This window comes from Mycteria americana, chromosome 17 (genome assembly GCF_035582795.1).
Source record: "Mycteria americana isolate JAX WOST 10 ecotype Jacksonville Zoo and Gardens chromosome 17, USCA_MyAme_1.0, whole genome shotgun sequence".
NCBI lineage: Eukaryota > Metazoa > Chordata > Aves > Ciconiiformes > Ciconiidae > Mycteria > Mycteria americana.
The window spans coordinates 7,903,911-7,930,119 of NC_134381.1; the positions used below are offsets into that span (position 1 = coordinate 7,903,911).

The 26,209-nt window shown below is 42.0% G+C and overlaps 1 protein-coding gene across 21 annotated transcripts in view; it reads right to left on the reverse strand.

Annotated features, from left to right (window-relative positions):
* Window positions 1-2,741: 2,741 nt before the first annotated feature.
* Window positions 2,742-26,209, reverse strand: part of FNBP1 (formin binding protein 1) — a 109,051-nt gene continuing 85,583 nt past the window's right edge. For 5 of the 21 annotated variants that reach the window (XM_075519329.1, XM_075519316.1, XM_075519322.1 and 2 more), the window contains 7 exons: window positions 20,429-20,443; window positions 16,433-16,542; window positions 13,480-13,612; window positions 12,254-12,375; window positions 11,643-11,782; window positions 11,070-11,228; window positions 6,827-8,330 (listed from right to left, as the gene is read on the reverse strand). In XM_075519329.1, the coding sequence (XP_075375444.1) occupies window positions 8,296-8,330; window positions 11,070-11,228; window positions 11,643-11,782; window positions 12,254-12,375; window positions 13,480-13,612; window positions 16,433-16,542; window positions 20,429-20,443 (714 nt within the window). In that variant the 3' untranslated portion in view covers window positions 6,827-8,295. Of the gene's footprint in view, window positions 5,885-6,826; window positions 8,331-11,034; window positions 11,229-11,642; window positions 11,783-12,253; window positions 12,376-13,479; window positions 13,613-16,432; window positions 16,543-20,428; window positions 20,444-26,209 lie in introns of those variants that run through there. The other 16 variants (XM_075519330.1, XM_075519335.1, XM_075519318.1 and 13 more) reach the window with 7 other exon arrangements.

A 26,209-nucleotide genomic window follows, 5' to 3' on the forward strand; every position in this document is an offset into this window, starting at 1 on the left:
AACGGGCAAGGGAAGTAGCTGAAGTTTCATTGAGCTGTTCTAGGTTTCTAGAAGGGAGCCCGGGCAGTTTTCTGTCAGTCTGTTTGGTGGCTAAAGATGTCATTACTGATATAATGCACGTCCCTGGTAACACGTGCGAGCAGCTTTGCTACCGAGTACCGAGGCCCCAGGAAACGCTGTGCTCCCGCCAGCACGTTCTGCCCCTGTGAGCTGCTAAACCAGGCGGGTGATGGGAACAGGTCTCTGCCAGAGCAGTGAATGACACCACGGTAGCTGAAGCCTGAAATATCTGAAGAAATAGAGCTCGCCTTGGGTTAATAGAAACGCGCGGCTTGTTCTTTAGCAACTTGGAGTCAACCGCCAAAACTTGCATCTCGCAAACAAACCCCGTCACCTCAGCAACTGCGGAACAGCTCGTAACATTCCAGGAGACATTAACGAACACCCTCCCCTAGGGAGGGGATTATTCAGTGTCTAGACAAACAGCTCTAGCCCTGCTCTGGCAAAACCATAATTGTACTTTTTGCTACCCTCTGTCCATTAAAACACTCAAAGCTTCGTTCTGCAGCTATATTTCATTTGCAGTCTGGCTGCAGCCTTGCTTTTCTCCGACTCCCGCAGTCGGCAGCTATGGTATTTCTGAGCACGCATCTCGAAGGCGGCTAGCTTTGGGACCCGTAAGCTACGTTTCAGGGCTGAACTCTTATCAGTTCTTTTTGCCAATCACTTCGTTTTCCCCTTATTTTATCAGGTCCCTTGCTAATGATTGCAAAAAAGGGGAGATGAAAGAACTATTCATGCACTGGACATTATCTGCTCCCTCCCCCGGTGTTCTGGGAGTACTGGGGAGTCCAGTTTACAGGAGCCGCTGCTCCTCCCTTGGCTCCCCGCACGCCCAGGCTAGGGCCGGGGAGCAGACAGACCAGCTCTCACCTTGTGCTGCATGCGGCCCGCCTCAGCCCACGCAAAGGGGCATTTGCTCTTCCTGCCGTGGTGCGGGGCCCAGGGACCGCACGCGTTCCCCGCAGCTTTACGAGCACTCGCTCACGAGGCCGCGGCCTTGCTCTGTAGCCCACTGGTGCGGGTGGCTCATCTCCGCCCCCCTGAATGGCCAAAGTACACAGCATCCCCTACACTCGGACATGTTCAGCGTCACAGCCGGCATATGTAAAGCTCATTTTATTTTCTTCCCAGTTATTGCTCAGCTTGGCTTCAGCTTCCAGCCCTCACTCACTCATTTGCTTGCGCTGTTTCTATTTAAAGTTAGCAATGCTAATACTGCTTAAGATAAATCAAAGTTAGAGCCAGACGGACACCCCCTCCTATTCACTGTTGCCCAAAAATGCGAAGACTAGCAGACTGTTTCATAAACAGTACTGATTTGTCCTGAATTGACTGGGCTGTTAATTAGTGCTGGCAAAGAACAACTGAAATTCTGTTTTTTTTTTTAAAAAAAAGGCAATTTGATCTTAGGAAAAAACCCCGCTATATAGCCACTTCAAATGAAATTATCAGCCAGGTGTCACCTACTATGAGCTGCACAACCGCAAATCCTCAGGGCTCCTAGATGAGGCTGTTTGCAAGGAACTGGACTTAGAGGCGATGGAGAAGCTGTCCAGAAACTAGCCAGGGTTTTTGTCTCGGCTCGAGACACACACACACTATTCACCAACCCTGCGCATTAAAATGGCACTGTCAATATCCTTACAGAAAGGCATCTGGCTTTCAGATCATCCGGTGAAGGGGAACGTTACTGTCTTTATCCACCTGCAGGTTCACGCAGGCGCGGATGTGCACGCATGCTCAAATGCGTAACTTGCTAGGCTTGCAACAGGTTTAGTTCTCAAGTATACACAATCGGTACCAAAAACATCTGCCAAGACTTGCAGTTAAACCAAAGCATTCGCTACGGGCATTACAAGGTACAGCGCGCTGTTAGAGGACATATTTTCCCCCCGCTTCCAGTTCTCGTGGCCTCCTACTGAAGTGGGAAAAAGCAAGAACCACCCGTCGTTCCCAAGCACACCAACTGCCCCACCAGAAGAGCGCGCTTCTCTTTCTCCTCAGGTGACCAAAAAAAACCCAAACCCCTAACCACTTCAGGCTCCCTTCAGTGCCAGCTGGAAGGGGAAAAGCTTGATAAAATTGTGTTTCAAAGGGACCTGATAGGAAGTAGCTACCCGGACAGTCACTCAAAGGTACAGGCAGAGCCAAATTAATACTCCAAGTAACTGAAAATTCCGGTATGAAATAATATGAAATAAAAACCAAGTACCATGAGTAAGAATGTGTCATCACTCTTCTGAATACAGCAGCCAGGTACAAGCACCCCACTGGAAGAGGCTGTTTCTGCTTCCTCCTTGTACATTTTACAGCTGGACACAAAACCCCAACCCGTCCCATAGCCAGGGAGAATACCGAGGAGTACGAGAGCAGCCATGGGGAGTTTTGGGCTACAAAATTTCTATCTGGCTGAAACAGTAAGTCACAGCGGAATTCCTGTTCTCGACTGGAAGTGTCTGTGGTAAGGCAGAAAGGTCACTGGAGAGCAATGGCTAGAACACCTCAGCAAGTCGGGGAAGCCCCAGCAAAGAGGCATCGCCTTTTTTACTGGGAAAGAGAAGCGACAAAACCATTTTTCTTCTTCTCTGGATGATCAAAAGGGCCCACTGCAACTGTATTTCTGGAATTAAATGTTTATTTAAATATGCGGATGACTTTCCTTTCATTGTTACAAGGTCAATATTCGCTTTCAAATGGAAGCACTTTATTTGGTTGAATTCTGTCTCCAGAAATGAATGGGCAACACCAGAACCTTTTACATTGGCAATGAAATCACAACACTGAGATGCCACCAAACTCCAGAGATCAGTGCTCAAACACACATACACACACATATACAAATAAAAAAGTGCTCGACATCATCATGTTAAAATAGAATTTGGCTTCTTTTAGGTCTTTTGACACTTCAGGCAGGAAAACAAAAACCAAAGAACAATATGCATCAAACTAAATGAACTTCTGAAAAATACTCAGCATTAAACACAACTTTCAGTATCAGTAAATATGTTTCTTCTCTATTTACAGGTGTTAAGAAAGGGCATTAGAGACTTTTGCTGGGGCTAATGAGATTTCGTAGGATGTACAGTCCACGCTTCTGGGCGAGATTAGTAAATTCAAGCAGAGTTTTTATAAACCAGTCACATATTTAATCCTTCAGATTTTGCAAAAGGTGAATTCTACAAAAGTTACTCATTCGTTACCCTGAATAAAGGCAGCGGAATAAAGACGTGTAGGCTACAATACATGACTGTCACTATTTTTTTCTTGCAGTAAGTTTTAAGATCCAGGCTTTCGGGAACTAGTTGCCAAGTTTATAAAAACTCCATACATGGTCTTTTAATAAAACTTTTGAAGAAAGTCAGTCAGCTAAAGCTAATGCTCCTTCTAAAGCGCTATTTAGCAACACAGACATTGCAATTGTTCAAATGTTCCACAGAGGCTGACAATAATATACTGTCCACCTAGATTAAATATATAAAAAGCAAACTTTTATCTAATTTGTACAGAAGATGGCACAACAATAGGTGAAAATGAATTCTTCTAGCTGCTGGTTCAACAGTGCATTGGACACGAGAATAAAAATACTGCAGCTAAAAGTATTTTAAAGATATTTTTGCACACCTGTTAACTGCTTAACCATTTAGATCCCCTCACAGATGGATGCAGCAAAGCCTTTGCACAAATCTTTGTACAAAGCCACAGGTGCCAACCCCGTGGATCACATTCTGCTATCGGAGGCTGATGGATCTAAACAGTTAAGTGACCACAGTAGCAGCAATGATAACGATGGTAATTTAATTGATTATGACCCTTCCGACGCCGCTAACGCTGTAGCTGAACGGCCTCAGTGTTGGTACCGCCTGCTGCTCAATGCAGGCTCCTGAGCCACTTGACCTAGATTAAAAACCAGAACCTTTTGCTGGTTGATGCTTGCGGATATTAAGCACCATAATACAACAGCTACAGTACTAACTGTAGGGCTGAAGGACTTTGTGCTATCAAAAATAAAAGTTGGTATCTTGAATGGAGAGAAAGGGACAGAGTTATGAACACAACACGTAATCTCACTCAAAAATTACTTCATCCTGAGTGGGGATGACCTAGGCAACCCCCAACATGGAGAGTACTTGATTCTTGGACACATTTCTATATGCTGACCCTGCACAAAAGCACAGCAGGCAGCAAAACAACACACACGTTTGCCTGCAAACTAAACCTGAGAGGTTTCATTTTAGGGTCACTGCCCGTAGTGGCTTCCATATCAATTTCCTCAAATTCTGGGGATTTTACAAAAGATGAAGTTCCCTAAGAGCAAGTAGATATCCCCAAATGACGTGTTGATCTATGAATAAATTAGGCCCTCAGGAGCTATTAAGTAGCAACTGACTCTTATGGGGCTCAAATGTGTACAAGTTGACTGTAAAATCCTAGGTAAAGGTTCAGGGGAAACCAACAGTTCAAATATAGACGTTTAGAAAGCAATTGACCCTTTCTTAGGCAGTCGAGGTCCAGATCATGTGATATTTGGAGATATCAGAGCTCTCTCTCCAGCATGACATGATAAAGTGCAGCATCACTTATCATGCTACTTCTGCTTCAAATAAAACCATGCGAGAACAGGATGGTCACAATTCCTGTCTGGCTTCTGGGTCGAGGTCCAGTCCATGACAGGGTGGGAGAACGAAATAGAGTGCGGTTTCTTTCTTTTCTCTTTTATTTTTCTAAAAAAATTCTGTTATTCCAACATTAACTCATGAGAACGCACAAGAGGTCATGCAAAAGGAGAAGGCAGGTCTGAAATGCTGAAAAACAAACCAACAAAAGAAAACTGCAAAGAGATTTAACAACGAGCCACAAAATAACGTGACCCTCAGGAAGGTGGGCGCAGGCAAGGCAACAGGGCGAGCATGCAGACTGAAACGAGAGCAAAACGGAGGTCTTTGTGACAAGCAAAATGGGGCTTCAAACCAAAATGCCAGTGTCTGTGTTTGTGTGTGTGTCTGTGTGTGTGTGTGAGAAAGAGGAGGGGGGGGTAAAGAGGAGGGGGCAGAGAGAACAAGCAGGAAAACAAGCGTACATACGTGAGCTTGAAGGCTTTCAGGAAACAGCAAGGTCATAGGGATTTAATACTTGGAATGAGCATCAGCCTAGATTTAAAAAAAAAAAAATAAAGGCTGACAAGTATTAGTGACCTTTTGGGGAAAGCAGAATATTGAATAACGCATATAGATCAAATTTAATATCCGCAAATTCAGAGCCCAGTCCAGCTGCTGTAACACTGTTCCCAGGGGAGGCTTTCCGCGTGTATGCGCCTCCTTTCCAAGCTATTTGATGCAACTTCCTGCAGGATTAGCACTAAAGGCACCGTGTGAAATGCTGATGGACCAGTGCGTACATTCAGATGGACTGAGGGGCAAAGGAAGGACAGAAGATAGACCAGGACATGCTTGGGACTCTCTGGTTACCCTTTGCATCAAAGGGTGGCCAGCAGTTCTTTGACCGGCGTTGGGAGGAATTGGGTGGGGGGAAAGTGTCGGTTATGTTTTACGGAGGGGCTGTGCCAAGCTGGCAGAAGAGTGGGAAAGGCTGATAGGTTAATCTGAGCCACAAGTAGCATGCCATGAAAAAGAGCAAGCATCTGAATGGTACTGGGATGGAATTTAGGTCTGAATTTTTCAAGTGGGAACTCCAGACAAGACTGGGAGTCTGGCTTTCCATGGGTGTGTTTTAACTGCCTGCAGGGTAAACAGACCATTTTGTTTCTCCTTCTGTGACAAGCTCGCCCCGAGGTTCTTGCACCAGCACAAACACCTTTAGGAATCTAAAACATAAGAAAGACAAAAAGAAAAGAGACTGGGTTAGAAAGAGGCTGGGGAAAAACGTGATCCCTTAAGAGTAGTACTGCCTGCAGGAGGTTAAAGGAAATACAGCATCCAAGCATCTACCAGGTTACAAGGGGTTAAGGCAGGCTCCGGAACGCAGGCATACATTGCCGGCACTCAAACAGTAATCATTCACCCCCAGCCCTTCCCTCCAGCCTGGGGATGAGCACCACTGGGACACTGCTCTCCTCTGGGAAGGTAACGTCAAACTCAGGAGCAGGACCCTGCCGGCACTTTTAATGCAACAGAGAAAGCAAACCATTTTTTAATTTTCAATCTGCAAAGGAGTACTGTATCTGTTCAAGTGACAGCTCCAGAGACCATGAATGATACTGAACAACAACAACAGGAAGCTAAAACACAAAGAATTTTGCAGATGAATCCAGACTCGCTATCCTTTCCACAATAGGCTGCAAGGACCTTTCATTAAGGGACGTCCAGAAATAACCAGGTAAGTGAAAGCAGTCTTAGCCTCTAAACCCATCCCTTGTCACATTCCTGTAGCCGCAGACTTCTGGCCGAGGGTCAGTTTTCTCTGTGGCCAAGTGAAGCTACAACCCAGAAGTGTGATTTGGCCAGAGACTGCTGTATCCAAGGGAATACAGGATGAGCCCAAACCTCCCTCGCATTCAAGGGAGCAGGGGAACGTTCCCATCTCCTCTGCGCCCACTTCCATAAAAGAAAAAACTCCAAAGGACAGCACGAAAAAGTTTTCAGAGAGCCACAACAAAAATATTTTTCCTGAAACGGATTTGCATTTGTACTTAGTGTGGGAAGCAGGTGAAGAGCAGCTCTGAGCCATTTGCTTTCCCTTAGTAAAGTTAAACTTAAATGAATTGCCATTAAAAAAAAAAAAAAAACAAACAAAAACCTCACAGGAATGAGAAAATATAATGTTTATTAGAAGAAGACACCATGGTACATCAAGCTATAAAGAGATTCCTGACAGATGATGATTCTTTAAAAAATAAGAATAGAAACGAAACAACCACACTGGCCAGATTTAACAAACCTTAACACAAAGCAGAAGTTTCTATGCAAGCCCAACCAGATGCAGGCAGTTGAGTAACCAAAAACACTTATCAACATAAGAGGGACTGAGTAGTTATCAAAACAACAGCTAGGTTATGCAGAATAACAGCCTATAAAACCATTTAAATTTATACATATATAAAAGGATAAAAACAATTCAAATTCAAGTAACTTTAGTTTTTAAGTTATGTTATATACAATTTTTTTTATACTGAGAGAACTAAGGGCAAGTATTTAACACAAGGATTTTAAAAAGCCACAGTCCAGTTTATAATTACTGTTTCCTAAATAATTTGGCAAGCATTAAATAATCAGATATATCCTAGATAAAAAGTGCATCAGCATGGTTAACTTTTACCTATTTATTTATATAAGTCAAGGCTCTGCACAATGGTTACAGCAAACGAACAGCAGAGCTGCAACGCTGAGAATCACAGAGCTGTCTGTAAGGATTTATTTATATAATTGGAGGTGAAGAGGAACAGACCCACAGCGGCAAAGGAGCTGAAGTGCTAATCAGCCCATGGCTCCAAAAATCTTTTATTAGGAAGTTTAATTTCACAAAACAGCCTCTATTACTTGCATGTCACCCAAACAGCCAGTCTTTCTGGTGGAAGCGAACACAGCATTTTTGTTGGGTGCAATGGAGAGTTTATACAAAGCTGGTTATTTCATGCAAGTTCTTTTGTGTATCACACTATTCCACAACATCCCTCGGTGAAAGACAGTTTTGTTCCCGTGAAGATTACGAGGTACCACATTCAATAACACAGTAGGGTCAGTCTTGAGCAAAAAGGCCCAACCAGTTCCTGTATTCGACAGTCGTCAGCACCAGATACCTGACAGGGGCAGAAAAGCCCTGCAAGAAGGGCTTTTACGCCCATGTGTGCACAGAGGAGTTTTCTTCCTCATCCCCTAGCAGTTAGAGCATGGCGTAAGCCCCAAAACATGAGTTTACATCCAAGAGATCCAATTCTTAGTCTGCATGGTTTTTAGCATTTATAAGAGTTTCCTGCATGCATCACAAAGAGAATGAACTGTGTTGGCTCTCATTTATATCAGGAAGGAGAAAAATGCTGTTTACAACTAAATTCATACAGTCGGGCCAGTACTTCCATTGGTAGTGATGCACATTTAAATTTCAAGAGGTGAACTTATACATGCATCAGCTGAGTAAACGGTACCTAACAGAGTCTTTCATTGCTGGAGATATGACATGTGCATTCATCTCTTCTAAAGAAAACCTTCTGAAACAGAGCTCTTAAAACAACTGTAGCAGCAAACCAGTAGAATAAAAGGTGAACAGGACTATGCAAACCTACTCAGAGATTTTCTGAAGTGATTTGTACACATCTGGAAAAAAAAAAAAAAAAGGCAAAACAAGATAGACATTACTGTTCTTTTTTTTGCGATGGGGTTTGCTAACACCCTCTGAGCGGAGGTACCATTGTAAACTTTACAAACAGCCCTCACACAGGTACGTGCAGGAGTACGCAGACCTAGCTTGGCTCCCATGAAGACTACAATCAGGAGGGCAACTGCAGCACACGACTTACCTGTCCTATTCATCTCAGGTTCGGCCGCAGAGCCCTGACAACACAGGCTTCGGCTGACTGAGAAAGCTCGCCAGCTGCCAAGCAGCTTTTCACAAAGCATTTCGCAGTTGCATTTCTCAGGCAGAGCTGCCCCTGGCTCTCGGCACTGGCACAACCTAGTCAGGCGGGTACGCCCGAGCCAGAATTGATTCTGCTGGCTAGAAGAGTCACAAATGTACTCAGAGCTGGCGTGAATGCTCCCACCCTTCATGCAACCAACATCTAGAGGTACCAGCTGCTCAAGCTTCTTTCCAAAAAGAGGAAAGACCTACTAAAGTTTGTAAATGTTTTAGTATTTACAGTGTCATTTTCAGGAATGTCATAGCTTCTGTTTCAAGGATTGAATAAAGTCACTTCTACTAATATATTAAAAGTCAAATGAGAAATTTGCAGCTTGCAACAAAATTTGTTTTTGAAACACAGTAGCACTTCCCCCAAATCTTTATACTGCTACAGGGACAGTTTACAGAAAGTTCTCTTTTAGCTTTTCTTTTTAACCAGAGAACTGAGAAATAAAAGAGGTAAATATTATAGTTCCTTTACATTAGATATTCACAGATACATTTCATTCTGTTCCTGAAGTCCAGCAAAATGAATGGAAAACCTTAAAGGATCTGAAAAACCTCCATCATTGCTATACAAGTGGCTACAGCTGTATCAGCCTTCACTCCCAGCACAGACTGCATTTTTACGATCGTTCAGCATCATCCTATAACTTACATAATACCATTAACATACTAATACAATTTTCGGGCTGGTATTGCAGTACTCCTGCAATATCCTCTCCAGAAGGGTAAATTAAAGACAAACTTTTGCTACTTCAGTTAGCAGGACTGTGTCAGGATTTCTCACCCCACCCAGAGATATGCTTTGCTTCACTTCCCATCCAACCTGCTGCTCTGCTGGTAAATAGGTGATTTGCTGTAACGTTCCACTGACGTGAATCACGCTGCGTATCCGAGGGCAGGACAGCCATGCTTGTTACTTAAGACAGATTTAGATGCCACACTAGCTTAGCCGTTTCAAGCAGCCTACACTGCTGAACAACAAATTTTCCAGCAGAATAATAATGTTGCTTTCAACTATTGCCACACACAAAGCAGCCAATCTCCACAGAAGAGAACACAGGGGTAAGAGACGGGATCTCCCATTCTGTGCTCTCTGCCTTGTTCTGAATATGAAGGCAGGAGAACGTACAATCCATGTTCCTCTTTCACAGGTTAATAAAAGCTGACAGAGGGGCTGAGCTTTTTGCAGTCTTCCGCATCTCAACTGCCCCTGTTGTGTTGTATTTGCAACACTAACAGAAAACTACTGTATTATGGCAAAATAAAACAAGACCCCAAACTTTCATCTGCAGCAAAGCACTGCACTACTTAATACTAAATCCAAGACGGTGAACTGATCAAGTTATAGTGTTTGTTTAGAGACAGTCCTACTCCTCTCTTCCTACTGTTCATAAATCCCAAGGAGAATGGTTCCGTTTTCTTTTAAATTGGATGAGGCAGCTTGTTTCACACCAAGAACTCTAAAGTCTAGGAACCACAACAATAATCTGAAGGATTAAGTGACTGAAAAAACCACATAAATTATTTAACGGTGGACTTCAAACACATCCTGATTTGAAACAGGACTAAAAACTTTTGATTTCTCGGTGTATTACATTACTAGGTGTTCATGGTGCTAGCATGTATTCCATCCAGGATTCCCCTGTAGCACTGCTTGCTTACACAACACACCTATTTGTGAGGAGTTAAAAGCAACAACAAAACAGAAGATTGCAGAATCTAAGCTCTGAATGTCTCCATTGATCTTGTGTGAGCCACAGATTAAACCATTACTTATGGTCATCTGAAACAGCAAATACATCTTCTGAAATGTATCAAGGTGGGAAAGAATAAAGGATCTTTCTTAATGTTCTACCGATTTATCAAGGACCAGAGTGCTGTGTAGTCAGGTTTTGGCAAGATCTCTCCTTCCCCTTCCAAACACACTAACTAAAAGACAACCAGGTTTCAATCCAAAAGGTCCACAGAACACATTAGGCTCCGAAAGCTACCACACAGACACAAAACAGCAGTCTAAATGTTTCCTATATAACATTCCACTGAATCAGTCTGGGACAAACAGCTGACTGGTGAATGTGTCCAAGATGCCACCTGGGTATCTGAGGAGAGCCCATGGTATTCCAAACGGCTTTGTGTTTCCTGCACTAAGTCGGGCATGCGATGGCAGTGACAGCTGAACAAGCACTGTCTAGGAAAGGCTGCATTTCCTCCCTAGTTTTACGGTCTACCACACTATCCTTCTCTGATCAATAAAAAGCATGCTTTGCAGTACAGCAAGCCATATTAGTCCACATACGAAATAATGCACCTTGTGGCATTGTACAGACTTTTAAAAGGCTCTATCTGCAACACAGAGCACTTTCAGGGTTGGATATCTCTGTGAAAGCAAATAAAGTAATAATAATAGTATTAAATATAAGTCATAGCACCTTTGGCATTTTTGTCCAAATAGACTTCAACATACGACGTAGGGACATAGCCCTCCTCATCTTCGTTCCTTCGGATTCGTGTCCACCCATCACCTTTGTCTTCTTCTATTACATAGAGCATTTCTCCTTCTGCTACAGAAATTGTTCCTTCATTCTGACCTGAAAGACACAGTAACACGGAGTTCAGGCTGTCCTGCACAATGGGAACCGCAGATGCAGTGGGGGGTGCTCAGGGCACACTGATGACATGCTGATGCAACCGTCGTTGCATCACTAGCAGCAAGAAAAAGAGCACGTGATTCTGGAGACAACAGTGTGTACACAAAGAACCAGCTGAATGTGATCCTGACATCACAGTTTTGGTTCTTTTTCTTGCAGAGTCCCTGCATAACGGGAGATGAATCACTGTCTTAGTGCCTCTCTACAAAACAGAATCACGCCAGAGCCTCCCTTGCCCTTTCTTTGTCTATTTAAGCACTGCAGGGGTTAAGTGAAGGTTTCCCACTTGTCCTTTGCATAGGAACTAAAAAAAAAAAAACAGTAAGTGAAATGAGAGTAAAGCTTGAGTGATACCTTCAAATGTATAGAGCGCTTTACAGGTTCCTATGGTGGGTAGTGGTTCTTCATCATCAAATTCATCGTCAAAATCTGTTGCCGGTACTTTCATCTCAGTCTCCTGACTTTGCTCTTCTGTGTAACTGCCATCTGGGCTGCTCAAGAGAGGAAATACACAGCAACTATAGCGACTAGCCTCAGAAGCAAAGAGAATGACTTGGTTACCAGACACTTAAGGCAAGGTGAGCAACTGTAGCTGAAGCAGCTCAGCAATTCCAAAGCATGCTCAGAACTGGCTGTTACGCTAGCAACTGTCACAAAGCGATGGGTGAGACCAGTCATTTTTCCCATCAAAAGCTGTAAAAAATGCACCTATCTCACTCACCTTCACAGCAATAAGTGTAGGAGGCTATTATACATTACATCGTATTCAGAAAAGTAGCTCTTAAAGTTGGGATCTTACATATGCTAACATCAGTATGTGAAACACTTCACGGAGTGCCTGCCTTCAGTCTGGTTACAGAATGAGTTTCTGCATGCTGCAGAGCTACAGTTTTCCTGATTAACAAGCTAAGGAAAGCAGGTTCAATTACCAGTCTGAACAGGACAGCTCTGTACAGATACTGTACCTCTCCCGGTCCTGCGCACAGCTGTTCACTGCTGAAGTGTTCTGGGCTTCATACAGTCCGCTCTGCCGCCGGGCCTGTTCAGTCCGCATGGGTAACCTGCCCTCCACCTCAGCCAGCCAGCCCTGCAAGGGGAAAGCAGTCTCCTGCATCTCTCGTGCTTCGACTTGCAAGGGGATATATGTCGCTTTTACTTTGCTGTGTCATATTTGACATTCAGGCTATGAAACTACAACCAGATTGTAAACATATTTAAACTTTCCTTTGTGTTGCAGCTGTCAGGGGGAATAGATTTTATACCTTAAGTGTATATTAAATCTATCGGTCTTACAAAAAGCCCCACACTTCCTGAAAACTCAATTTGTTTTTGACACTGGGTACTGAAAACACTGTGACCCAAGAGAAGCAGGTAACAACAGCTGTTGGGAGATGCTGCTGCTCTAGTCACAATAAAGTAAAAAGACGTGTGGCAGCTTATAGTCGTCTCAGTAACACCAGAAACACAGCAATCTCAGTGACTGCTGAATGCAAAAGGGCACTAAAGCTGGGGAGAATGAAAGACCCAGTGATTTTCAAATGGATAAGAAAGCAATGGATAGTAAAGCCAACAACTGTAAGAAACATCTAAAATTAATGGGCTGTATCTATTTATGTACATAGCGCAACTTACAGAGTGAAGTCTTTTCTCAGCCCTGTGTAATTATCCTTCTTGTGTAATTATAATGCCTTCATATATTCCAAATACTTCTTATGCTCTTGAGACTTTGTATCTCTAAGAAGCTTCCTGTTAATGGCAGACTATTCCTTAAAACATATTTTATCTGAAGGCTTCTGTCTTGCTGTTAGACTATAAATAGTGCTTTACATTTGTGTGCCTCTGATTTTCCACAGACATCTGTAACATGATGCTTCAAATTATTTAATTAATTAAATAAGCATCTGAACCCCTCTGGGCAGTCCAGAGAGCACTACATTTTCTCTTATCCACCACTTACCACAATTTGTTTTGTGTGGCAAATTAAATAGCAGGATTGTTGGCTGACTGTCACAAGAGATGGTGCATATTTATGTTACACAGACTCAAAGATCTCAATTAATGCAAGTGCTTAAGTAGCACTTACCCATACATGGTAAGAAAATGCATCAATACATCTGGAAAAGCAATGAAGTATCTGCTAAGAACTGAGCATATGCTGAGCTACGTTTTACTGAAATGTCTCTTCCCATACCTCGAATTTCTGAACTTCTAATCGTAACTTTTCAATGTTCTGTCCAAGTTCTGCTAATCTGTGGTCCACACTCGCTGCATCTCCCATCTGTGGGTTCTTGATATACACATCTTTCATTTTCGTTAAGGCATCTCTGAGAGACAGAAGAAAAATAAAACATCTGAGTGTTAGTGAGGCCGGGGGCAAATGCCTTTCTCTAAATGAGGGCAAATGAAAGGATAACAAACTGCCTCTTCTTTACTCTGTGGTTCAAGCCTAATCGGTTACAAAGGTAACTGAGAACATCCAGACAGGGGCTTTTCCTCTGTATAGAACCAGCCATTAAAAAATAACAGTAAAATCACTTGCCAGAAGAGAATTTACACTGTCAGAGATGGAAAAGAGCGACGCCTTTACCTACAATGTGACATGACAGAGACGTTGTACACAAGCCAAAACTCTTCAAGCCCCTACATTAAAAGGAGCTCCTCACTCTACCGGCAGCTGAGGGTTCTTCATGTGAGCGAGGCTGGCAGGAGGACCGTGAGGCACAGGAGATGTGCTGTGTCGGTACAGGCACACAGCACATGTAGACCAAATTATTCAAGCTCCATGTGCTCCGCTTGAAGAATCTTAGCAGAAAAATGACTGAATTCTTGGACAGTGGCCTTTTGCAAGGCAAAAGGAGGAATTTGGTATTGCCTTTTAGCCTGACACGTTCTCTTATTTAGTACTACGATTTCTACTTGCTAACCCTGAGGAGAAAAATAAAAAATAAAAAAATCTCACAACCATTGCAACACGATAGCTTCAACTTTCTAGATGAATATCATCCCAGTTTTTGGGGCGCAGACAAACAGTTGCATCATTATTCTCCACCATGGGCTGAAATCCAGTTGAGAAACTGGGACAAAGAGCGGGACGTGGACGTATTAATAATAAAAATGGAGTGCTAACCAGAAATTCTCACCCTGCCTGTTGCAGTTAGTCTTTTGCAACCCAAATCATTTGTAAGATATTTATTTCACACTGCATAAAACGAAGCTAAATCCAGATGGTTTGCATTTGTCACAGCGCAGCGACAGATGGACCTTAGGCCACATAATGCGACCCTGCATCCTGTTAAGTTATACAGCATTTTTACTAGACTCTTTCTGGGGGCTGTGTTTCATATCAACCCAGATGCCAAACGCCTAGGGTTTCAGAGAGGTTAATTTTAAGGCCTGCTATGATGAATGCAGTACCGTAAGGCCAAGATGAACGTAGCACATGCCTTCATGAGCTCCCTTAGGAAAGCCTGTGGAGCTCTCACTGACAGCAATGTGCTGCCTTTGACCTGAGTCAAGTTGAGGCTGAACTTCAAGAAAAAAAAGTTATCTGCATGATGATGAACATGTCAGAGCTTAGAGAAGGGTGGACTTACGAGCTGATTTCCTGTATTACTGGCACAGCTATTCAGCTTTTCTCTAGGCATTAGTCGGGGGGAGAAAGGTTAATGTGAGTCCCACGACTCAACAGTCTTTATATTTTAGAGTTTCCCACCAAACTCTTGACAATTGCAATCCTGTGCCTGCCTCTGCTTTGCGTGTATCGAAAATGGGAAAAAGTGTGGGTGGCAAGGAAGTGGGACGGCTCTGTGGTTGAAGCCCTAAGGGACAATATTGCAAACATATGAGTCACAATTATTACTATTTTCTTAACTCTTATTTAACTGCTGGTGCTACTTTCTCAATCATATACTATCTCTATTTAAAATAACAGCATTCTGGTCTGATTTCATATCTGATTTTAATGTTGGGTTACCTCAGAATCAATACAGAGCAGAAAGGAAAACCTGTACAGAGACAAATGTAAGTTACCACACTGGAAAAAAACCAAAGCAATGAGAAATCATATAACCATGTGCAGTTTTCCTTTCTTATTCATGATATAAAACATAAAGAAGAAAGTTTGGGTTACTAGACAAAATAAACAGGTTCTTCCAAGCAAGCCAGCAGAAAACGTAAGTACATCTGTACAAACACAAAGCAGTATTTAGGGACAGACTGGTACTGGAGAGGCTAAGTCTTGAAATCATTCAAGGAAGAAAAGCTCTGTCCCTTGCAAACATAACATGCTGAATCTTTAGCGCAAGTGCAGAATGTGAACAACCACAAAGCAACAAATACAGGCTGCCAGAATCAATAAAAAAATGTGTAACTAAAATAGCCTTATTCTCAACCAGAATGATAAATGAAGCCTTGTAGTAAAAGCATCCACCAAAGCACAGGAGTCATTATCTTTCTGCTTCCAGGAAACCTAAGCTACCGATCAGAGAGTCTTAAGATACACACCAATCAATCAGCATTTTGACGATGTTATCATGCCCATAATAGCCTCTCTTGCTGGGTTCTACCCACGCCCATCATACAGTAATAGGCGCTCTGCTTAGTGCTGAGAGGTCTATGATTGTACCTTTGACTGCGGCTGTATTTACATCCTGTACTTTCCCAAAAAACACCCTCAGGAATAGCTCACATCAAGAAACAAACTTGGTGTATCTAACAGCAACCTCTGTCTGGCTCACGATTAAACTGCTGCTCTCCTGCAAAAGCCCAAGAAAGAAGGAAAATTCATCTCTAGTTGCTTCATTTATACCATTCCCATCCTTATACCAGGATCTTCTCATCTCATGATTCCCAAGACAGGATATGCATTACACTGAGGTGGGAGAATGGAATAAAGAAAAAGTCAGCTTTTGCCCCAGCTACATCAGCCAAAATGAAATAACTGATTGCAGAATCTGAGTTGTGCAGAGCCTTGCATCTCGCAGGTGTTTTTAGCCGTATGTAACCTCTGGTTCTTTTTTTCTTGGAACGGTACCTTAAACAAACCTAGAACCCTGTCCTTATCTGCTCTTTCTTATATATTACTTTTTTCTGCTCCCCTATATAAGATCACCTATTTCATTTCTCATTGGCGGGGGTTGACATACCTCTGATCCATCTCCTTCTGAATGTCTTTGTTTAGTTCATCAACTTTTTGCTGAAGTTTCTTTCTTCTTTGCTCAGGTGGGAGATTGCTGAAGTCCTCTGGCCCTGCTCCCTGCACAGAGTGGAATGGAAGAAAGAAGAAAAATCAGAGCCTGAAAGAATCCTTCAGGATTGCATTTTGAAAACAGCTCACAAAAGTTTGTGCAAAATTACAATGGTCTGAAGCATTGTTATTATTTGTACTGAGAGTTATCCGTTAGCAATCTCGACGCCCTAGAAATAATCTTGGGACCACATCCCACTTTCATACCAAATGGCTAATGGGAGATCACCACTACAGAATGCCAGAATTCAATGGCAAAGCCGAGAATCTATTTTTATCCATAGTTTATCAGATTTTATTTAACAGAGTTCCATTCTCATGATGATCTTTCCTGCCTTCCCTTACTCTGGTACAAACAGCATCCCCATAAAAGCAGTTGCTAGCTTTTACTCCTGCGTCACAGTCGCACTTCTCATGTACACTATTAATTGCTGGCTTGGTCTGCATAGTCTGAGTGTTGGCCCAACACAGTTAATTTATGTCAGGGCTCTCCTGAATGCACTAAGGTAACAGAAGTGCTTCCTCTGGCATTCTGCAATTTAAAACCATGCTGCATACTTTCCAGGATCACATTCCATGTCAAAGTCTCTCAATTTTTCCTCTCTCACTTGTTCTAGCATAAAAATCAGGAGTTACAGCAAAGCCACAAAATCAATCAATTTGAAATCATAACCGAAGAAAACATTTGAAGACCACAGTGGTTACCTTTGTGTGATTCTCCTTGAAAACCCCTTTTCTGCCTTCAAACTGCTATGCTTCCTCTTGATTGCCTCAATTTAATATAGCAGATAGATGACACAGAAAATACATCCATACTATTTTCTTCAAAGTACCACCTATTTTTGTCTTGCAGGCGGGCAAGGGGGACAGTTTGGGTTGGCTAGACTGAACACACATCAATACTAATTAGTTGCACCATAAAGGAATGAGGTTCTTGTACATTTATCTTGGATTTGTACAGGTTTTTCTTGTTTTGGTTTCTGCTCATTCCACGTCTCATTTCTAAGGGGGAATACCAGCCTATGGGAGAAAGAAGGGTAAAAACACAGAGCTGAGTAACCAAATCCAATGGCTCAGCAGCTTACTGAAAGCTTGTGAGCAGAGTTGCAACATTAATCTTAGTAAAATGCCAAATCTCTCTCTCAGAGGAGTGTGATTTAGTGGAAACTCTGCCACAAAAGCTGCCCATTAGACCCTTTCAGCTCTGCACTGAATGTGCTCTGAGACAGCACGCTCTTTCTTCTGCATTTGCAGAACAAGCTGTTTAGAAAGAAAGTGTGTGGGTGTCAGAGGGATGGAGGACAACTACAGACAGGTCATCTCCTCTGGTCTAGCCATTTCAAAATAACAGAACAGGCAAACCTAATGAAATTGCTGCCATATTGATTTTCAGGAAAAGATGGCATACACGTCCAGTTAAGCCTTGATCATCTGTGTAATAATACACTTAAAATTCCATTTCATGAGACAAGGAGAAAGCAAATTTAAGGCAAATGAAGGAAACAACTAAGTTACACTCATTCTGAAACTTTAACCACATGAAGTCTTAGCAGTGCTTACATTACCTGCTGTGCATGGCACAGGAGAGATCTATTTTAATTCATTCTTTACTGATAATATTTTGCTTGATAGCAAGTCCCACATCACATTAGACATGAGAATTATTCAATATATTTTATGGATAATCTACACACTAATGCCATACATATCTTTTTAAGGCAAAGCATCTGGATGCAGCTTTGTAAATAAACAAGCAGTTACAGGAAAGACTGTATAACATTCTCAGTTCTAAGCAGAGGAGACAGGTATGCTTGAAAATAGCCCCAGTTATACATCAGGAAAATGCAATAGATGTAGTCAAACAAATTTGGAAAAGCATCTTCTTTCTGATTCTTCAACTTCATTCAAAAGCTCTAGGCTGGACTAAATTCAGTATCTTTGTTCACAACGCTTCAGACCAAAGCATTCGTGTTGCATAGAAATGCATGCCTGAGACTAGGAGGTGATCTCACTCAGACTGTATTCCATGCTCAATAATTTCCCATCATAACAGAAGCTAGAGTTCCTCTTCCAAAAGGAAAAGTCAAGGAGCAATTTTTGCACATGCTGGGCACATTTCATGCTCTCAAGCAACAACACATCTGGGCTATCTCTCAGGTAGTGAACATTGCCTACATTTTTAGAAATGCTTCAACAGTGAGGTGGGGGGCGAAATCTGTGCTATTTTTGCTCTGTTATCATAGGACCAGCAGAGCCAGTGCTCACTGGGTTTCCTTGCATAAAGATACTGGGATTTAGGAAGCAAATTGTCCCAAGATGAAGGACTGTGAAAAAAGAGGCCGTGTTAGGACCAGTTTCTGGGCTGAAGCTACACATGGGGAGAGCAGGAGGTTTATCAGCCCCCGTTTCAGCTCTTGTACAGCTGGGATCTGAGAGGAAATGACAAACAAGCCCATTTCCTCCATCTGAGGCGCACACGGGTCTCAGCCCTCTCTGCACATCTTTTTGATTTATGCAATTCTTGGGGAAAGGCCAGATCAGCCATTTATTTTGGGAGGATTTATTCCTACGTACAAAGGCTTAGCTCAGCTACACGACATACAAGCACTGTGACTAGGAAACCAACAAATGGAAATCCCTGGTATAAATGCATTGGACTACCAGCCAAAGGAACAAGGTTTGCAAGTAAGCTAGAGATTTCCATCATTCCTCAGGTCCACCACAGGTCTTCAGTGAGAAGCATTATTGCTAATGGAGCCCAAACAAGTCACCGTGTTGACAGAGCAGCAGCAGGACCCGAAAACTCCAGAGCTACAGCAGGTAGCTGTCATGGCCCATGCACTTCCTCCAAATACGCTGCTATGAACAGAACAGGTCCACAATGATGTATCCAAGAACAATATACATGTAGGGGGGAGAGAGCACCTAAAGGCACTGACTGGTGAGGAATAAAAAAACTTCCAAGCTAAAGCAGTTAAGGTGCTACTGCAGATCCTCTGAAGCTCTCTGAAACTGTAATCAGTCATTTGCGGCTCTTGCATGCTGGCATGACGTGGGTCAGGTCGCGTTCTGCTTGTGACTGGGCTCACGAAGGGCAAAGGAATGTAGACAAGCTGTGGAGTATCTCGAGCAGTACGGTACCTTGAGTATGAAGTTCAGCACGTAACTTGCTTTCCCAAATATGTTCACCCCTTCCCTTTCCAACTCAGTAACATATTATCTTACCGTAGTTCAAGAAACCTTCCCAGCTGCATCCAAGATAGAATTTAGGATTCATATATATATATATATATATATATATATATATCTCTCTCCATTTGCGAATTCAAATCGGACTGAGTTAACCTTGTTGGTTAAGGTTTACAGAACTTTAATTAATATCATTATTAGTTATTCTGAAGGACTACATAGGGCTGTAAAATGTAGGTGATAACGATGCAGATTTCCAGTAACACTTGGACATGGAAAGCAAACTTTGCAGCTATGTTACACAGAAGACATGCATTTCTCTGGAAAAGGTCCAGCAAGCGCAGAGACCTTCATTTATTATTTTCTTCTTTAAATGTTTTAATGTATACTTATACAATAGCAGAATTACTTGATACTGTTTTTCTACATTTTCATAGCCCGAGATCATAAAAGTGAAAACTAAACTATATATTAGAATTAATTTTTTAGCAACTTATTAGAAAGACTGAATTCTGATCACCTCTATTAGACTCCAGACCTGTGTATTCAGAGTTATCTGATAAATATCAAAAAAAGGCAAACACAAAGAAGAAACAAATTTAACAGTTAATTTCAGTGTCATGTCATATGTGGCACAGTGCACATTAAAACACACACAGAAAACTGTGATTAAAACACAGGACAGGCATGCTGTAAATGTGCTTACCAGCTTGAGAGAAAGCTTCATGTAAAAATTGGAGAGATACAGGGTGGGGGGAGAAAGAGAAAAAACAACAGTGCATCAGTAGAAGAGGAACTTTTTCAGACTGACGTTACAATAAAATGACACATAATCCCCTTGCTGTTGGAAGGCAAAATGGGTAACACTAACAGGTCTGTGCAAAAGTTCACAAGATGGGCCAGCGTTATCAGTCAGCTGCCATTTCCTCGCCAGAAACAGAAATGGAAGAGTGTTGTACCTCTACACATGTGCTTTAGCACTGCAGGTGAAAATCTGGCCTGGATTGCCTTATTTACAGTGGCTACAACGACCGAGATTTTTTGCACTACAGTAACACCTCTGAAGTGGAAAAAACCTCAGAACTTACAAATGTACGCAAGCCACTTTAGATCAAAAATGCGCTGAAATGCAGTCACGAGCATCAGCCCCTTTATGCAAGGGCTTAAGAGAAGGGGAGTAACACCCAGCCAAAACTCAGTGAAGAGGTAAGGTACTGCACTTGGCCTCCAGCTGCAAAAAGCGTGATGGGATCTCCAGCCATCTCCAGAGATTTCCTAGCTCTCAGGCCCATGCCCAAAGGACAACATCCCTGAAATAATCCTGTTGATTGCATACAGTGCTGTCTGGGCAGTCATTTCATGACATCACGTAAAGTCACTTCATGTTCTTGAGCAATTCAAAAACAAATACTCGGTCTCAAATATACTCTGGCCATACAGTCAGCCAAGGTCAAGACCAAGGAGAAGGAGAAAAAAACCCAACCAACCCTCTTCTCTTTACACCAAATTGATTCTGTGACAGCATAGCAAGACATTATTCAAGCTCTTTAAACAATATACATGACCTGATTCTTTAAAGGTTACCACATTTCCTGGTACAGAGCCAAAACACTATCTTTTAGTTACTCTGGGAAGGTAAGAGACTCAAGTGAGGTGTATGCTTAAAGGGCCGACACAGCAGCATGGTTTGCCCTTGCTCTACCTCCCTCGCACATCCAGCTCTCAACAGCGCAGGAGGGCCTCAAACTGCCAGGTGAACAAATGTGCCCGGGCAGCCGACCACCAAATTACCAAAGCCTCTTCCAGTGGTGCAAGACGTTATGACAGCTGCAATTCAGAAGGTTTTCCGAGAGATAGGGAGACTAACAGTGCTACAGCGCTTTTCTGTTCTGTGCCAAGGAGCACAAGTTAGCTGCTGTTCAAAATATAAAGCCAGATTTTAAAGGGAGAATCAAAACTACACCCAGCCTCCTCCTCCAGCAATCCGCACTGTGCCTGTCCTACCAGCTCTTTGGGGACAGTTGTGAAATGCTCAAACTATGCAACAAACTTGTAAGTGCATAAACGCATGTGCTTGGCATTAAAGAGAGTTGAAACATAAAAGTTGGAAAACGCCTCTCACTCCAGGCAATGCTCTGTACTGTGAGACTTCCGAACCTCCTTTCATTCAAGAGTTCTCTGTTATTTTACTACCAACAGCTCCTGAACATGATGCTCTCAAAGAGATGCTCCATTTTTAGCAAAAGCACAGTTCTTTAGGATTGGATTTAAAATAAATAAAGGTGGCTCCACACCCATGATGTTTTCGACAGCATGATTTAAGAAATACGCATTTTTGCAAAAATAACAATTACCATTCGTTACCAGAATTTGTACAGCAATACATGCCAACCATTCAAAGAAAACATAGGGCCTTGCAATAAATAGTGAAATACTCCATTTGAATGATGCACTCAGTGACAACGCAGCAGTTAAACTTCCCTCTGAAGTTCAGTCCATTAGGAAGTAAACACATGGTAATAATCACAGTGCAATGAAGAAATTCACTCTCTCAGCTATGAGGCCATTAAAAAAAGCAAACAAAATGAATCCATTTGAGAGAATAATCATACAGGTAGGAGAACAAATGAGCTAAAATACGCTGCTAAAGAAATTCAGCGTAGGCAGCTTTTGTTTGCATAACTGCTTTAGCACTCCTGTGAACTTTAGCATAGACATGATCAGCACAAACTGAGATCCTTGTACATATATACAGACAAGACTCATGGTGCAGAATAAATATTTACCTACGAAGCACTCTATAAAAGGCACAATGTATGCTACATGCGCTAGTTTCTAAACACTACTCACTCTAAAGGCACTACACTACTGCGAAGAATCATCTGCATCAAGACTATTCTTTTGCTGTAAATTCAGCAAATTTGAAAAGGATTATAGACACTGTATGCCGAATTCTTATGCTGTTAAGTACGACAAAAATAGAAAACTTATTAATAGCATTTCCAAATAGTACATCAGGATTGTTATAACCAGTACAAATAAAGCAGATCATAGACTGGAAACAATGAAATGCTGAAATAAGTCATATTCACAGTTTTCCATTTCTGAAATGTATTCATAATTTTACATGAGAGTGATTCAGTTTCTGTAAACAAATATAAGCAGACTGAAAATAAATCTGCATTAAACGCTAAGTAACTACTTTTGCCCATTCTGTCGCGTTTTCACAGCTAGAAACTTGCTCACAGCTCCTGGGAGAACAGGGGCATCTTCCCCCAAAGTGATCAAATAAATTACATTTCTTCAAAATGAGCAAATCTGTTTCAAGCTGTCAATTTTAAACAAGCCTAGCTTAGTCTTACAGGGAAAAAATGAAGAGCCTAAGAGCCACAAGCTTCAATAACACATGAGAGAGCATGAAAGCCAGCAAGTCCATGTGTTATTGGACAGTCACGGACACTAACCTCACTTACAGAAAACAAGGTTGAAATAAATCACTGGACTTCCATACAACCAAGAGGTAATTTTCTTTCGTAGCGGTCCTGTAACAATGTCCCCATACTCTTGCTTTATCTGGGTATCAGATTTAGAGGTCACATATCTTGATTCCATGAACTATCATCATCAGAGAGTTCAGGGAAGCTTCAGAAAGCTCCATGGAGTGCTCCACAACCAAGGCACAGAACGTGTCACTGCACTGCTGTAAATCAGGGGTTGGCTCATGATGCTCAAGACTGCATTCATAAAATAATTTAGAATAAATGCATGGAACCCGTTTGTAGTACTTACTCTGAATTTCACAGGTCCAGCTACTTTAATTGTGCCAATTTCAGCATTTCCAGGACTAGCAGACATATCTTTCCTGCACATAACACAGTAAGCTGCAGCTTGCCTCCCACCAAATTTTCCTTTTATCTTTTACAAAGCACATTTCCACAGCACACTAATGGCGTTGTAAGTGGGGTTAGCGACTGTGTAGCAACGGTATGGGCTGATCACACCATACACGGACTTACAACATATTCCCTAGCCTCAACGGCACACGTGGGTGTCCCTAAAGTCCTCTTCATGAGTTCTTTGTGAATATACAAAGACTGTGTCTGCTGGTGAGTCAGCAAGAGAAAACACACATCCGTTACACTGGAGACGAGCACAGCACCTCCGTGTTTACTGCTTCTACAGCAAAAGACAGCTTGGCATTTAACTAGCCTTAAGTGAAAAGTGGAAGCTTCCTAGAAACTAGGCGAATATTAAGAGTTTAGCATTCTCACAAAAATCAGAAAATACCATATTTTTAAACGCTAGCTTAAATATGCAAGGTCAGAAAACATCTCTCTCTGTGCTAGAATAAACCACGGCTTTAATGACCCCACCCGCCAAAAAATCCTGGTCTTGGCACAGATTTATACACTTACATTAGAATAACAAATATTCCCGGGGCAGGGAACAGAGCAGGTAGGAGAGGGGGTGGTTTGTTTTGTTTGCTGCTTCTGCATGCTCACAAAGTACTGATCACCCAGGCAGACCAACAGCTAAGTGTCGAGGAAGAAGACTGCACAGTGTGTCACAGAGGCAAGACGGGATGATAAGGGAAAACATTAACTGGTGCAATGGAAATAAAATCACATTGTAATGAAGTCAACAACTTCCACCAAAAAGGAAACCACAAAAGTCCCTCTGTGTGCCTTATGGAACTGCCTGGAGGTTGGAACTTGGCAATGACAGTAATATCTGCATCCCAGCTCGCAGACCCATCCTCTCTGCTTAATCACAACCCAGCCTCCGAGGCAAGAGAAATGGCAAGTCTGCACACCACAGTAATTCAAAGGTGTAAGTTCTACTGGATTTTGTTAGCTCAGAAGTATTGCTCTTTAAATAAAGGTGCTGATGTTACTGCCGCTATAGCAATAAAAGAACACAAAATTAATATAAACTAGCAGAATACCAAGTCTTCCTTGTCCTCAAAATGGAATTAGAAAAAGCAGAGCAAGCATAAATGAAATTATGACTTATGTAAGTGGTTCCTCATTTTTTGTACTCTCTGGCTTTAACTTCCCTAAAGAGACAGAGTTGATTTTACGTGTTATACTACTTCTGTACTGCCTTTTTAAAGAGTTATTAGAAACAGCACTCACAAAAACTGTGTAAAAGACTTCCCCCCCTCCTCTTCTAGTTCTGGTCCATGACAAGTGCTGTAACAGTTTTACAGTATTTTCTACAATGGACATTTCTGCTGTTGGGGTTAGAAGAAAGAAGCTTTGAGGAAAATACAAAAATATTATTAGAAAACCACAGACACTGACAAGAGTCAGCATCTAAATTTTTGTTTGTTTGTTTTTTTTAAAATCAGACTAGGAGTTCATATTGGCAGTGACCACTGATACCGGTATTGGCGCCTCTACATTAACCTTGTGTCTGTTGTAAATTGTTCAGGCATCTGCTCCCTTCCATGAAAACAAGATTCACTGGATTTTTGGTTTGGAAGCAAAATTAAAACCAGACTGGGCACAGGACATATCATTACTAATTATATAATTCATTTTAACAGTCACCAGTGATTTTTCTGCTTTAGTTTTGTATTTTATCTTTCCAAATGCAACATAAGATGCTAAACCAAAATTTTATAAGGAAATTACTAAAACCTGCTGCCTCTCCAGACACGTTCTGATATCAAAGATTTCATGGCGGAATTGTATGGAAATCCATTCACTCAATGTTTCAAGGATCAATTACGATGTGCAGTTCTGCTGGTGTTATTTATCCTGTTAAGGTCTTAGTATCTGCTGGGCTTGTTCACATTCAGTAGTTCTTTTTCATGCACTTCTTCCTTAAGACAGTGCAAAAAAGGAATATGATCCAGTTTCCTCTGAAATAAACAAATTGTTACCCTGGCTTTTGCAGGAGTTAACAGCTCAGTTTCTCAACAAAGCCAGGAAGGACCTGCTTGACAATTTGGTTGAATACTCTAAAATAATACTTAAAATGCCTTGTGGCCACCTTTGCTGCAAGGTGTCCAACTGGAGTAGAATTTTGTCTCTGAACAAAACCAGCAGTGCGGAGACAATATTCAGAGCAAATGAAATTATTCAGTGTCCAAAGCCAAACACCCATTACATTGGACTGTCCTGCTGGCTCCCTGCACGACCTTTCCAAAAGTTGCTTCGCTGATGTATTTCTGTACAGATCAAATGTTCTTCTGTGTAGAGGACAGTTTCCCTCTACGTCCTCCTAATTTTGTTGGTAACAACACAATCCAGTATTCGTAACGTTACTGTTCATGCTCCTGAGCAAAATTCAGATGCTTTTCGATTTGGCAGGGGGATGGAGGGGAATTAAGAAAAGTAAATCTTATAAAACTTGATATGGTAAAAGCAGAATTAACAGTATTATCTGGCTGTACTGAGTATAAATTGGGTCATATCAACCATATCAGCTGAAACAAATGGCAACCACTCATTTTTCACCTCATAAATTAACAGGATTTGGG